The sequence below is a fragment of the Armigeres subalbatus genome, chromosome 3, assembly GCF_024139115.2.
Source record: "Armigeres subalbatus isolate Guangzhou_Male chromosome 3, GZ_Asu_2, whole genome shotgun sequence".
In the NCBI taxonomy this organism is placed as follows: Eukaryota; Metazoa; Arthropoda; class Insecta; order Diptera; family Culicidae; genus Armigeres; species Armigeres subalbatus.
The window spans coordinates 222,180,915-222,195,794 of NC_085141.1; the positions used below are offsets into that span (position 1 = coordinate 222,180,915).

Genomic DNA, 14,880 nt, shown 5'->3' on the forward strand with positions numbered 1-14,880 from the left:
CTTTTTAACTGTAATTCGATAGTTGCAGCAGTTTTGCAGTTATCGGTTATTCGCTGCACTTCAAAACCATGTCAAAGTCGATGATAGCTGCATTGCGCTGCACAATCAGGTGCACTTCTATTGCATCTGACGTCAACTGACCACCGTTTGATGTTTAGAATGCGTTGCAATTATCGAACGGCATTCGCTAACTGAATCGTAAACAATTATGCGGCTAGTGTGTTGTCCATAAGAAATTCTGGGAAAATTCCATTGGCTGAAAGCAAAATACGGTCGAACTGGTAGTTTGGCCGAATAGTTCATATGGCCGAATAGGTCATCAGCCAGAAATGCCGTTTCGCCGAAACTGTCGTTTGACAGAATGGGCCATTTGGCCGGAAATGTTGTTTGGCCCAACGGGTCAAATGATATTTACGGCGAAATGAACTTATTGTCAAAAGATCATTGAACGATATTTCGTAACCTCTCTACTTTGTAAGTCGATTTAAGCGAAAAGTCATGTAATCAAATCCCGTTAAGCCGAAATAAACTTATATCCGAAGCTGTTATCAGGTCGAAAATGGTTAGTCCGCACATGTAGTTTGGCCGAAAGTGACATGTAGCCGAAAGAGACATTCGACCAAACTGGTATTTCGGCCGAAAAAATCGTTAGACCGAATAGTTCATTTGATCTAAATGCCGTTTGGCAGAAAGAACTATTTGGCCCGAAAATGTTCTTTCTGTAAAACAACCCTTTCAGCCTGTTCGCAGCCATCCGTCTGCTTCCGTTTGATTTTGAAAACTGCTGTCAACTTTTTTCTTCTCATCGCTTTTATTGGCAGCGGTTGCTTCGATAGATATTTGAAACACCTAGCAACACGTCCAATCATCATAACAACGTTGGCAACGCATGGCAGTGAGAAGAGTGTGCCAACACTGACGAGAAAAAAGCGCGCATTCGTCATCGACGCGGTGTTGAGCGCTTTGAGTTAGTTATAAGAAGACTTCTGTCGCGGTAACACCTTGAAAGGTTTCATGTATAATTTAAGGATGAAATAAAGTCTGTTCAATGTTTAAATAAAACACGATTATTGTTGCGGAAAGAATACAGTCCATATTTATTTTAAAACCGGGCAAGTTAAGGCCGGAACATTTTGGTCCTACGGAACCGGATGAGATTCGGAGTACGATCGCATGAAGAATGAACAGTTCAGTAGTGGAAAAATAATGTATGTGGCACCGTGAGTGGGAAAAGGACGGAAGTAAAGAAAGAAAACTAGTGCGAGGTACAGTGAGTGCGTGCCGCCATTTTTGTTGGGTAGGTTTCAAAGAGCTGGAACCCTTTGGAAGTAGTCCCGCTGCTTCACCCATCTGGACGGATAGTAGTCCCGCTGCTGATCCGTCGATCCCATGTGTCGCGTTATACTTACTCACCCGGACACTGAAAACGACGTCAAAGTGGAACTGCAATCTCCTATGTCCACACCGAAGAGTGCAAAAGGAGGAAAAATGGCGGAGCTTAAAGCGCTGATTGCCAAACGTGGTGCAGTGAAAAGCAAAATGGCGAGAATCAACACTGCAATCGTCGCAGTTGAAGATCCACTTGCCATGTCTATGGCGCAGCTGCGCGTCCATTCGAGAAACGTAGAAAAATACTACAGTGAGTATAATGACGTACATGATGCAGTTATGCAAGCTATACATGAAAACCAGAAAGAGGCTCAGGAAGCAAAGCTGATCGAGTTTGAAGACCTTTATAACGAAGTGCAAGTTGCTATCGAAACTTTAATGGAAGCTCATACACATCGTGAGCGAGCAGTATTCCCAACAGGTGTGCAACAGAACGGTCAAACGCAGATCGTCATCCACCAGCAGGCTCTTCGTGCACCGTTACCAACATTCGACGGGCGATACGAGAACTGGCCCAAGTTCAAGTCGATGTTCCACGACTTAATGCGGAATTCTCCGGACTCGGATGCAGTAAAGCTGTATCATCTGGACAAGTCGCTGGTGGGAAGCGCGGCTGGAATCATCGATGCAAAAACGATACAGGACAATAACTATCAGCAAGCCTGGCAAATCTTGGAACAACGGTATGAGAACAAGCGGTTGATTATCGATGCCCATGTTCAAGGTGTGCTACAGATGAAGAACGTTGTTTAATAGATGAGTGCTCAAGACACGTAGAAAATTTGAAGTTTCATGGTCAACCACTCCAAAGAGTTTCAGAACTCATCGTTATTCATATCCTTTCGGCCGCACTCGACCAAGAAACAAGGGAGCTGTGTGAAGCTACGATCGAACATGGAGAACTACCCACTTATGACGATACCATTGAATTCCTACGAAAACGTTGTCTCATTTTGGAGCGATGTGAGTCGATCATACCAGCGATGCCTGCATCCAAGCAAGTGCCTGCTAAGCCAGCAGCATCGGGCAAGGGCTCAAAAATCTCTGTAGCAGTGATCACATCCAACGAGATCATATGTGAATTGTGTAACGGGGACCATCCAAATTTCAAGTGCAATGCATTCAAAACATGACCATTGCCCAACGGCTGGCATAGGCTCGAGATGCCAAAGTTTGTTTCAACTGTTTGCGCAAGGGCCATATGATACGAACGTGTTCATCGCAGCGCTTGTGTGCGAAATGCAACAAGAAACACCATAGTATGCTTCACCATGATCAACCGGAAGACGCTGTACAACTGGTGCCGAAAGAAAAACCTACGGTTTGCTTGGAAGTTGTTGGCAACGTGGAAGCAGATCAACAGGAAAATGGAAGTGTATCGGTGACTACATCTTGTCGCGGTGGAGAAATTATTCGGGCTCCTAAACAGGTACTTCTTCAAACGGCAGTGATAGATGTTTTTGATGCACGAGGTCGTCCTCATCCTTGCCGTGCCCTATTGGATTCCGGGTCACAGGCACACATCTTGTCACAGGCGATGGCCCGAAAGCTCGGGATGCCAATTCTGAAATGCAACATAACTGTTATTGGTGCGAATGCAATGAAGACACATGTAAATAAGAGGATGAACGTGAATTTCTCGTCAAGATACTGCGATTTCCAAGATAGCATCGCATGTTTGATCTCCGATCGACCAACAGGAAACGTGCCGTCTGCAGAGATTAACGTGTCGTCGTGGAATATACCATCTGGGATCAAGTTGGCGGATCCGGACTTCTTTCAACCACATGAAATTGATTTGGTGCTAGCATCGGATTTCGTCTGGAATATGCTTCGTTCTGGTAAGGTAGTATTATCCAATGGTACTGCATCACTACGAGAAACTGATCTGGGCTGGATCATCACAGGCACATACGACCTGTACCAACAAGTGAGTGGCACTATGTTGTTCTCTAATGTGGCTGTCCAAGACCAATTGGCGGAACAAATAGAAAGATTTTGGTTGGTTGAAGAAGTGGCTGAGTCGTCTTCTTATAATACCGAAGAGCAAGCAGTTGAAGAGCATTTCCTGCAAACATATCGACGGGATGAATCTGGCCGATTTGTGGTTCAGATGCCATTTCGGGAGGAAGTTGAGGAACTTGAAGACAACCGAAGTCTTGCATTAAAACGATTCTTTGCCTTAGAAAGGAAACTGTCACGGAATACTGAGCTGCGTGATGAGTATCTTGCGTTCATGAGAGAGTACGAATTACTTGGTCACTGCAAAGAAATCAAGGAAGAAGACGATGTTTTCGGAGTACCACGGTACTACTTACCTCACCATGCGGTTTTCAAATTGGCCAGCTCTTCAACAAAGTTAAGAGTAGTGTTTGACGTCATGAAAACAGGCCCAACTGTGCAAAACGATATATTTTCCGTGAATCTTCGTTTCCGACAACATGTATTTGATTTCTCCGGTGACGTAACAAAAATGTACCGGCAAATTTTGATCGATAGTTTCCACACTAGATTTTTGAGGATTTTCCAGAAGGGAGGATACGTCGAAACCGCTGAGGGTGCTGGAGCTTGTCACTGTGACATATGGAACGGCAGCTGCACCATTTCTGGCGACAAGATGCTTGGTACAGTTGGCAACTGAGGAGGAACATCGCTTTCCGATTGCATCGAAGATGGTTTTAAAAGATGTGTACGTGGATGACATGCTATCCGGAGCGGACACAGAAGAGGAAGCAAAACAGCGTTTATTGGAAGTGAAACAGTTGCTGTCCGCCGGGGGATTTCCAATACGAAAGTGGAGCTCGAATTCGACACTAGTGCTTGAAAGTGTACCTGAAGAAGAACAAGAAAAATTAGTGAATATTGGTGATAGTGGACTAAATGAAGAAATAAAGGCGCTTGGAGTGTTCTGGGACACTAACAATGATTTGTTCCTGTTTGAGAATTGGTTATAACCAAGCGGTTTGTGTTGTCGGAGATCTCAAAATTGTACGATCCATTGGGATTAGTGCAACCAGTGATAGTTTGTGCTAAGATTATAATGCAAAGGTTGTGGTCTTCGAAGATGAACTGGGATGATGAACTTGAAGGTGAACTTCGAAACGAGTGGGTAATTTTTCGCAAATCGTTGACCAAGTTGAATCAGATCCAAGTACCAAGATGTTTCAAGCTACCTTTCGTCGTTCGATATGAAATACATGGGTTCTCGGATGCATCGTTTGCTGCTTATGGTGCTTGCGTATATCTTCGGAGTGTACAAACTGACGGCACAGCAGTGCTACGTCTCATGTGTGCCAAATCAAGAGTGGCACCCTTGAAGTCAACTACCATACCCACCATACCAAGACTAGAGCTGCTAGCTGCTTTGCTATTGGCCCAACTTGTAGTGAAAGTTATCGCAGCATTGGAAATCAACCATTCAGGAGTTTCGTTGTGGAGTGACAGTCAAATTGTATTGGCGTGGATGAAGAAGCCACTCGATGCTTTGGAAGTTTTCGTTCGGAATCGCGTGGCGAAGATCAACAGGCTTACCAGTAGTTTCGTGTGGAGGTACGTATATACTCGGCAAAATTCAGCAGATGTTGTTTCCCGGGGTCAGATGCCAGAAGAATAGAATGGAATAGAATGGAAGAATAGAAGAATGGGCCGGACTTCTTGGGTAGAGAGGAATATTGTGATCCTGATCCTGGTCCATTGCTAGAGTCGAATCTTCCAGAGTTGCGAGTGACAACGGTCATCATAAAAAAGTTGAAGTTATTACCAGTTTTTGAAAGATTTAGCGATTTTCGAAAGCTTCAACGTGTTATGGCGTACGTCCAGCGTTTCATTCGTAATTGCAGGCGTAACTCGATAGCTCTTCCAAAATCCACCACTGCAACATATTTGAGTGTTTCTGAAATGCAAGCTGCGTTGAAATGCATTGTTAAGGCGATTCAAAGGGTGGAATTACCTGAAGAAATTCGAAGCATCGAAAATGGAGCAGTTCCTCATCGATTGGCAAATCTTAGCCCCTTCCTTGATAAGGATCAGTTGCTAAGGGTAGGAGGTCGCTTGCAAAAGTCGAACCTACCGTTCGAGGCAAAACATCAGCTTCTCTTGCCAAGTCACCCAATAACCGAAATGATTATCAGATCGCTTCATACCGAGAACATGCACATTGGGCCTTCAGGATTGCTAGCAATTGTTCGACAGAAGTTCTGGCCCTTGAAAGGTATTTCCACAATCCGAAAGATTACACGCAGATGTGTTCCATGTTTCCGGACACAGCCTAAAGGTCTCCAACAACTTATGGGTAGCCTTCCTGAGGAGCGCGTTAACGTAGCAGCAGCATTTGAATATACGGGTGTTGACTACGCTGGTCCCGTAACTGTAAAGCAAGGGAAATATCGTCCGAAGGTTGTAAAGTGCTACATCGCTGTTTTTGTGTGCATGACGACGAAAAATTTGCATCTTGAATTAGTGTCGGATCTTACCACCGCTAGCGTTCATTGCTGCACTGGATCGCTTCATCAATCGTCGTGGTTCAGTGCAGAAATTGTTCTCCGATAATGGAACTAACTTTGTTGGGGCTTCAAATGAACTTCATCAGCTTTATAAGAATCTTCAAAACGAACCCCACCGCCGAGCAGTCAACGATTTCTTGTTAGCTAGAGAGATATGTGCTTATTCTGCGTCTCGAATGACTCGAGAATTGTCGATTTCGACACGTCTCACGTGAGACGACCGTGTAATTCAAATGGGAGGTGTCGACAATTGTCACTTCATTCGAAACGTCTCACCTCATACGAGACGCAGAATAAGCACAATAGAATGGCATTTCATCCCTCCCAGAGCCCCAAACTTTGGAGGTCTATGGGAGGCGGCGGTGAAAAGTGTCAAAACGCACCTGAAGAGAACATTACAAAACGCAACTCTAACCTTTGAAGAGTACTGTACAGTTCTTACCCATGTTGAGGCTATATTGAACTCTAGGCCCCTGTTCAGCGTCTCCGATAGTCCGGATGAGCCTCTTCCGATTACACCGGCGCATCTGCAGATTGGAAGACCATTGGTTCCCATACTTAAACCATCTTGTGAAGACATCTCGGACAATCGCCTTTCCCGTTGGCGGTATCTTGACAAACTACGTGAGCACTTCTGGGGACGCTGGTCTCGAGAATACTTGACGTCTCTTCAGTCACGAGGTAAATGGACTGCAGCATCACCAAGTGTAAAACCCGGAACGGTGGTGCTCTTGATAGAAGACAACCTCCCACCACAGGTGTGGAAGTTGGGAATCGTATCTACTACATACCCAGGAGGAGATTCACTGGTTCGTGTTGTTGATGTGAAGACTTCAAGTGGAACATTTCGGCGTTCCATCAGCAAGCTGGCTCCACTTCCGACAAAAGATAACTTCAGCTTCGCAGCCGCGGGGCAGGATGTTCGCAGCCATCCGTCTGCTTCCGTTTGATTTTGAAAACTGCTGTCAACTTTTTTCTTCTCATTGCTTTTATTGGCAGCGGTTGCTTCGATAGATATTTGAAACACCTAGCAACACGTCCAATCATCATAACAACGTTGGCAACGCATGGCAGTGAGAAGAGTGTGCCAACACTGACGAGAAAAAAGCGCGCATTCGTCATCGACGCGGTGTTGAGCGCTTTGAGTTAGTTATAAGAAGACTTCTGTCGCGGTAACACCTTGAAAGGTTTCATGTATAATTTAAGGATGAAATAAAGTCTGTTCAATGTTTAAATAAAACACGATTATTGTTGCGGAAAGAATACAGTCCATATTTACTTTAAAACCGGGCCAGTTAAGGCCGGAACACAGCCAAACGGCATTTTCTTCCACATGACCTATTCGGCTAAATGACTTCTTAGCAAAATGATCAATTCAGCCGAACGACCCTTTTTCAAGAAAATGCCGAAATGGTTGTTTTGCAGAAAGGACATATTTGGCTCAATGGCTGTTTCCACCAAATGACTAATGGTCATTGACCATTCTTACCAAATTGCACTTTTGGTTGAATGATCTTTTCGGTCAAACAACTTTTTCGGCCGAACGGCATTTTCAGTCCAATGACCTGTTAGGGCAAACAACTTTTTCGGTCAAAGTACTAGTTCGGCCGAATGTTCCTTTCGGATTTATGTCGCATTCGGCCAAACTGCATTTTCAGTCAAACCATTTTTGACCTGATCGGCTAAATAAAATTTGGCTAGATGACTTTTGGCTCAAAGGCCAGTATCGACTTAAAAAGTAGAGATGTTACGGAATTTTGTTCAACTGTCATTTGACAAAAAGTCCATTTCGCCAGTCGGAAATTCCGGAAAAATTATCTTAAAATTTTCAGGGAGTCTCTTGCGGATATTCCGAAGAATTTTATGTTTTAATGTTGTCTATACCAAACTAGTCGTATTAATTAATCTAGATTAAAAAAGTCAACATTAAAGTATCCCTTCTTCCAGTCATAAACTCCTACAATTATGAAAGATTTTCTAAGTAAATTTTGAAGAGTACTCAACAGAATCTCAACAGGAACTTTCCGTGGATATTCTGAATATTTTCCTGTAGAAATTTGGAACAACTTCCCATGCTGAAAATTCAAAAAAAAAAAAAATTGGCTCAATTCCAAACAACTTCCCTTGGGAAATCTAAAGAGCTCTTCTGGGTAACTCCAAAGAATTCTCGAAACTTCAAATCTGAGAATAATTTCCAAATAAATATGCTGGAAAAACTTAAGTTTTTTCTGAGGAAGTTGGTCAGATTTTCAAAAGATTTTTCCGTTAATGTCTTGAAAATATCCAAAATGACCAATTCAGTCGAACTACGCGATATCGGCCGAATGTCCATTTTGTCTGCCAAACGACCATTTCAGCCAACGGCCAACCGTTATTCGCTCAAACGATATATTCGGCCAAACAACTATGCAGGGTTGGTTCGCTCTGAGGAGTATTCAAGAGAAGGTGTAAAAACTTCTCTTTTCTCGATCTGTTATCCGAGTGTATTGTGCAGAAATACACTTTATCTTTGTATGAAGGAGCGTGCCTAGTATCCACTCTTCGTCGCACAAGTCCACAAGTGTAAAGAGTACAGGAAAATAGTAATTTGCTGTTCACCAAAATGCATACATTTAGGCTATATTCTAAATCTTCCATGTAAATACGCTGTTGTGAGCGCCTAAACATAGACCATTTTGTACACAATATCAAAACACACGCGACCGAAAATATTCTCACTCTTTATCGATCATGTTTCTCTTGGCTTCAATCACACGTACGTGTGAACGCTCTCAAGTGTGAATCAATACACTTCTCTTTATTTGTAAAATCTCTACACATTTCAAGACGAAGTGTGAGAAATGACCAACCCTGCAACTATGGAGTTTCAATGTGATGTTGTGGGTATCAATCTGGAAATTCTATGGAAATTGCACTGAATCTTCGGAAATTCACTAAAAATTCTGCGGAATTATAGATCAGCTACTCCGGAAGCCCTGATGATGATAAGGATGCTTTCTACGCGCAGCTGAAACGCAAATACAACAGCTGCACAAGCAAAAATCATTATAGAAGATTTGAACGCTCAGGTTGGCCAAGAGGAGGTGTTTAGACGGACTATTCAAAAGTTCAGTGCCCTACGGCTGGCAAGCGAAAATGGCCTACGACTAATTGATTTCGCTGCCTCCAAGAATATGGCCATTCGCAGCACCTACTTCCAACACAGCCTTCCGTATCGATTCTCCTGGAGATCACCACTGCAGACAGAATCACAAATCGACCACGTTCTGATCGACGTCAGCACATATCGTGGCGCTAACAACGACTCTGACCACTATCTTGTGACGGTTAAACCGTGCCAAAAACTATCCGTCATCAACAATGTTCGTAACCGACGACCGCCGTGGTACGACCTAGATCGACTGAAGCAACCCGATGTTGCCACTGCATACGCGCAGCATCTCGAGGCAGCGTTACCGGAAGCGGGGTGAGCTCGGTGGGGCCCCCCTTGAGAACTGCAGGAATACAGTCTCCGATGCAGCGGAGAATAACATCGGGTATGTGGGACGAAGTCGACGGAACGATTGGTTCGACGAAGAGTGCAGGCAAATTCTGGACTAAGGTCGCAAGGGACCCGGCAGAACGTGGAACGCTGTAGACGAAAGCGGAGACAGCAGACCCGCCTTTTCACGAGAAGAAACGCCGCCTGGAAGAAGCGAAATGCGAGGAGATGGAACAGCTGTACCGTTCTGTCAGAAGCTCAACGCATCCCGTAAATGCTTTGTGCCGCTAGCCGAGATGTGCAGGGATAAGGATGGGAGCATCTTGGCGGACGAACGAATAGTGATCGAAATATGGAAGGGCGTACTTCTTATCCAGAAGGTAGCTAAAGCCGGAAGGGTAGGATGGGCAGGGCATGTTGTAAGAATACCGAATAGCAACTCTGCAAAGATGGTGTTCGCCTCCGATCCGGCACGTACGAGACGGTGTGGAGCGCAGCGAGCGAAGTGGGCTGACCGGGTACAAAACTACTTGGCACGCGGGTCACATTCTAGGATGGAGGGATGCGGCCTAGAACCGTGTATTATGGCGTCAATTCGTTGATTCAGTGTTATCTGTTTAGATGTAAGCTAAATAAATAAAATGAAATGAACGTATCAAAAAGGTGACCTTGAAAATTAGTCAGACTTTTCAAATTAAAACCACAAAGATCATCGAAATATGAACCAATGAACGCTTTTTAAAATGAATGTCTTTTGAAAAATGAACTATCAACGCCGAGACGAGTCCTGCGAAAAATGATGAATTAAAGATATCTAGCTAGTAACACAGATAATTCAATATGAACATTAGGATATATGTATTAGGTATAAGCATCTTAGTATGTAGTCCACTTTGTTTGACAGAATAAATGAATAAATACATGTAATACATTTTAAGGAGCTGTGATATCTCTTTTACCACCGACATTTTATTTTCCATAGTGTTTATTAACCTTCATCATTCCTGTTCATCTCTACAAGTTTGTCTGCAGTTGTATATAATTGAATTGGTTTTTCCTATTTCATCTCGTTAAATTTGTTCAGTTTGTTGCTTTTATTTACAAATTGTGCAGTGCAGTTTTGAATTTGTTTTTTTACTGTCGATTTTAAATAACTTTTCTCTCTACTTTTCAATTTAATATAAGGAGTTGATCACTTGCTGGTGAGATATTCTCGTACTTAAACATGCGGACCTTTTGTCTACCAACAACAAGTCTGCACGTGTTTGCGTCCTTCTCTTTGGTTTACTCTGTAAATGACTAACTTTCGGTCTCCACTCTGCTCGCTAGTGGATGTCTCATTTCTTTTAAATTTGATCCTACAAACGGAAAACAAGGAAAATCTGTTGCCTAAAACTTAACTTGCCGAGAGAAGAGCTGTTCTGTCTTTTTTTATATTTTTCTGTTCTCGTCAGCTAACAAAACTTCTGAAACGAAGCTAGCAAAACTGTCCCTCTGGGAATTCTCTAGACCTCGATCCATATGCAGCTCTTCTCTACTAATATCTTGAGTCGATTTTCATCGGAGTGCACTTTAAAGTTTGTGACTTGAATCCGTCAAATTGGAGTGTCGTGTGTTTTACTTTACTGGACGAATAAACTATCGAGAAGGGGAGGAAAATGAAGGCATGCTTGCTCTTGGTTGTTTTGTATTACGCTAAAACTTAACTTTTTCTAAGGGTTTCACTTGGCTACACGGTCTCTACATAAAAGTTTGGACGAGAACGGTTTCTCCATCCCGAGGGAGGCACGTCTCAATCGTAATATTTTTGGCCGTACAGTCGGCAATATATGGTGAAGGCGAGAATGATCAGCGTACTCAGGACGACGCCAGCTACTACCATCTGGATGACGGGGAACTGGAAGCACTCAATCACATCCGGATAGTCTCCCGTGTTTGGAACGTACTTGGTATGACACAGTTCTGGTGCCTCATCTGTCAGATACGGGATGTTCAATAGGAATTCTTTATCGAACAAACCCGTACGGATGTAGTTCTCTTCGATGTATTCATAGTTCTTATCGATATTGCTCTCGACTACTCGAAGACCCGTTACATTTGGACAGTTCAGAGCACCATTGCAGAGCAGGTACTCAGGAATACACACGTGTTGATCTCCGGGGCAGTAGAAGTCACAGCTGTCCTTGAACATAGACGAGGTTGCCAAAGTTCCGTCAGCATTCCTTGGCAGATGGAAAAGTTCAGTCCACACGAATTTGAATGCATTTTTACCGATGGCGCTGTCACCTGTATACTGGATCAGCACTGGCAGTGGTTCGTTTTCATTTTCTACAGATCCCAGCTCAGCAGCCGAAAGAATAGCAAAATCACGAGCGAGCGTTACGTTCTCTGGGCACACTATGAAACGTGGTTCCAGCCTGCCGGCAAGATAAATCTCAATACGTGCGTGTTCACAACTTTTCTCAGCAAACCTTGCCTTATCCAAATGAAGCCATAAGTCTCTCTGGGCAGCTACTTTGAGCTCCCATATGCATTTCTCTCGTCGATTCTCATTGAGTTGTATACCTAATGCATTCTTATAGGGGAAGACCAGCTCGCCATCTGGAGATGGACCCAGAGTAATTGGACCACAGATGGGTCCATGTGCAAACTCGTAGTTAGCTTCAAACAAGGTATTTGGGTTTTTGAAATAACTTGTCGTGGCGTGCTGACCTTGTATAATCAGTTCCAGGTTCATTTGATCTCCCGACGAAATAACTCGAACGGGACGAGGAATGTTGTCGCAGAAGCATGCTAAACGGTTCTGATTTTTATCTTTCTCTTCCCACAAGATCAGTTTGTCTACGCGTTCTTCGTGGCACCTGGTGCAAGCAGTCATAGAGTATGGTACCTCTTTGAACATAACCGACGTAACTTCCACAACAACTCTTGAGAACAGCCTGCGATCCGTAACAAACTTGTACTGGCACCGCACATCGCTTCCCGCTGCACGCTTGTAGATCAGCGTATTTCTCGGCGATCCCAACAAGCCCTTGTTGTACTTCCACGCGTAGAACACCTCATCACACAGCGTGTTCTGCACCGGATCGCCGTACTTGGTGTTGTTGAAGAAGTCGTAGTGCGCCCAGTAGTACAGCGAGCTACCACTGTAGGAACCCGTTTTGCTGAGGAACTTCACATACAGCGACCGACCGGTGCTCACGAAGTCGATTTTCTCCATTGGCCTCGAGAACGTGTCGCAGAACGTTTTGATGATGCGTGCAGGGTCCGGGTGGTTGGCATCGTATATCGTGAGTGATTCGGCGCAATCTTCCTCGTACTGTATGATGGGTGCCTCAATTCGATTTATACGGAAGCTGAAATAGAAGTTAGAAAGATTAATACACTGAAAACTATTAAAATGATATAAAACGAGTTTATGATCCTGATGGAAAACATGGTGTTCATGCAATTTGTGTAAACAGGTTTAAACCAATTTTGACGAGCATGTTCCAATTCAGTCAAGTGGGCGTGTCTCGCTCATGTGGCTGGTATGCTTTTTAATATTACTAGTGACGATGCAGACCGCATTGTGCTTTCGTGCTTTGCGGTTCTTTTTTCTCTTTTTAATACTACTCGAATATATTTTAATTTCAACATTGCTTCTCAGCTTGTGGGCAGCAGGGACTATGTCCAAGGGCTTGACGACCCCTCCTCAGGCCATCTGCGAGTTGTGGGGCTTGCCTAGGATGTGGTGGGGTTTGACAGTGGGCCCTGTTAAGCCTTTATAAAAAGCTGCATGTATCCGCAAGTAGGCCCCACCAAAGCGACCGTGTGCCGCTCAAAGCGCACAAGCCCAAGTCCTGATGTTAGGTGGGACGCTAAACAGCCCTGACACGACGGCCCTCCGACGAGACAGGAGGTTTGCGCAGGCGCAATAAGCCGCCTGGAAAACCAATCACTACGAACAATATAAGAGATAATGCGACTCGATATAATCGGCAAAGACCTAGGCAGGCAACGAATACAGGATCACGATTGGAGGCTTGGAACATGGAATTGCAAGTTGCTAGGTTTCGCAGGTTGCGACAGGATGATCTACGATGAATTACATCCCTGCAACTTCGACGTCGTGGCGCTGCAGGAGATTTGCTGGACAGGACAGAAAGTGTGGAAAAGCGGGCATCGAGCGGCTACCTTCTACCAAAGCTGTGGCACCACCAACGAACTGGGAACCGGCTTAATAGTGCTGGGATGCGCCAACGCGTGATTAGGTGGCAGCCAATCAACGCAAGGAGGTGCAAGCTGAGGATTAAAGGTCGTTTCTTCAACTATAGCATCATCAACGTGCACTGCCCACACGAAGGGAGACCCGACGACGAGAAAGAAACGTTCTACGCACAGCTGGAGCAGACATACGATGGATGCCCAATGCAGGACGTCAAAATCGTCATCGGTGACATGAACGCACAGGTAGGAAGGGAGGAAATTTATAGACCTGTCATCGGACCGGATAGTCTGCACACCGTATCGAACGACAACGACCAACGATGCATAAACTTCGCAGCCTCCGCGGAATGGTATTCCAAAGCACCTTCTTTCCCCGCAAAAATATCCACAAGGCCACATGGAGATCACCTAACCAAGAAACGGAAAACCAAATCGACCACGTTCTAATCGACGGTAAATTCTTCTCCGACATCACGAACGTCCGCACTTACAGCAGTGCAAATATTGAATCCGACCACTACTTCGTTGCAATATGCCTGCACTCAAAACTCTCGACGGTGTACAACAAGCGTCGAAGTCGGACGCCGCGGCTTAACATTGGGCGGCTACAAGACGGTAGACTAGCCCAAGAATACGCGCAGCAGCTGGAAGTGGCACTTCCAACGGAAGAGCAGCTAGGCGCAGCGTCTCTTGAAGATGGCTGGAGAGATATTCGATCCGCCATTTTGGTAGCACCGCAACCGCTGCACTTGGCACGGTGCCCCCGGATCAGAGAAATGACTGGTATCACGGCGAATGTGAGCAGTTAGTGGAAGAGAAGAATGCAGCATGGGCGAGATTGCTGCAACACCGCACGAGGGCGAACGAGGCACGATATAAACAGGCGCGGAACAGACAAATCTCGATTTTCCGGAGGAAAAAGCGCCAGCAGGAAGATCGAGACCGTGAAGAGACGGAGCAACTGTACCGCGCTAATAACACACGAAAGTTCTAAGAGAAGTTAAACCGTTCACGTAAGGGCCACGTGCAACAGTTTGATATGTGTAAGGACATAAACGGGAACCTTCTTACGAACGAGCGTGAGGTGATCCAAAGGTGGCGGCAGCACTACGAAGAACACCTGAATGGCGATGTGGCAGACGAAGATGGCGGTATGGTGATGGACCTGGGCAGTGGCGTAGCCACGGGGGTGGTTTTGGGCATAAACCCCCCCCCCCCAGAGACAATTTTTTTAGAAGAAACTTTTTTTTTCAAAAAAAAAATGTTCTGAAAACCCCCCCCCCAGACCAATTTTCTGGC

General features: G+C 44.8%; 2 protein-coding genes across 2 annotated transcripts in view; one reads left to right on the forward strand and one right to left on the reverse strand.

Annotated features, from left to right (window-relative positions):
- Positions 1 to 1,389: 1,389 nt before the first annotated feature.
- LOC134222309 (uncharacterized) lies at positions 1,390 to 2,142 on the forward strand. Its single transcript, XM_062701450.1, has one exon. It carries the CDS (start codon positions 1,390 to 1,392, stop codon positions 2,140 to 2,142), a length of 753 nt encoding a protein of 250 aa, XP_062557434.1.
- An 8,197-nt stretch (positions 2,143 to 10,339) lies between these two features.
- Positions 10,340 to 14,880, reverse strand: part of LOC134220170 (uncharacterized) — a 175,411-nt gene continuing 170,870 nt past the window's right edge. Inside the window, exon 8 of the mRNA XM_062699157.1 lies at positions 10,340 to 12,728. Coding sequence (XP_062555141.1) covers positions 11,165 to 12,728 — 1,564 coding nt within the window. The 3' untranslated portion in view covers positions 10,340 to 11,164. The remainder of the gene's footprint in view (positions 12,729 to 14,880) is intronic.

Coding starts and splice junctions, on each gene's coding strand:
- LOC134222309 (XM_062701450.1), top strand. CDS start 1,390: ATGTGTCGCGTTATACTTACTCACCCGGACACTGAAAACGACGTCAAA.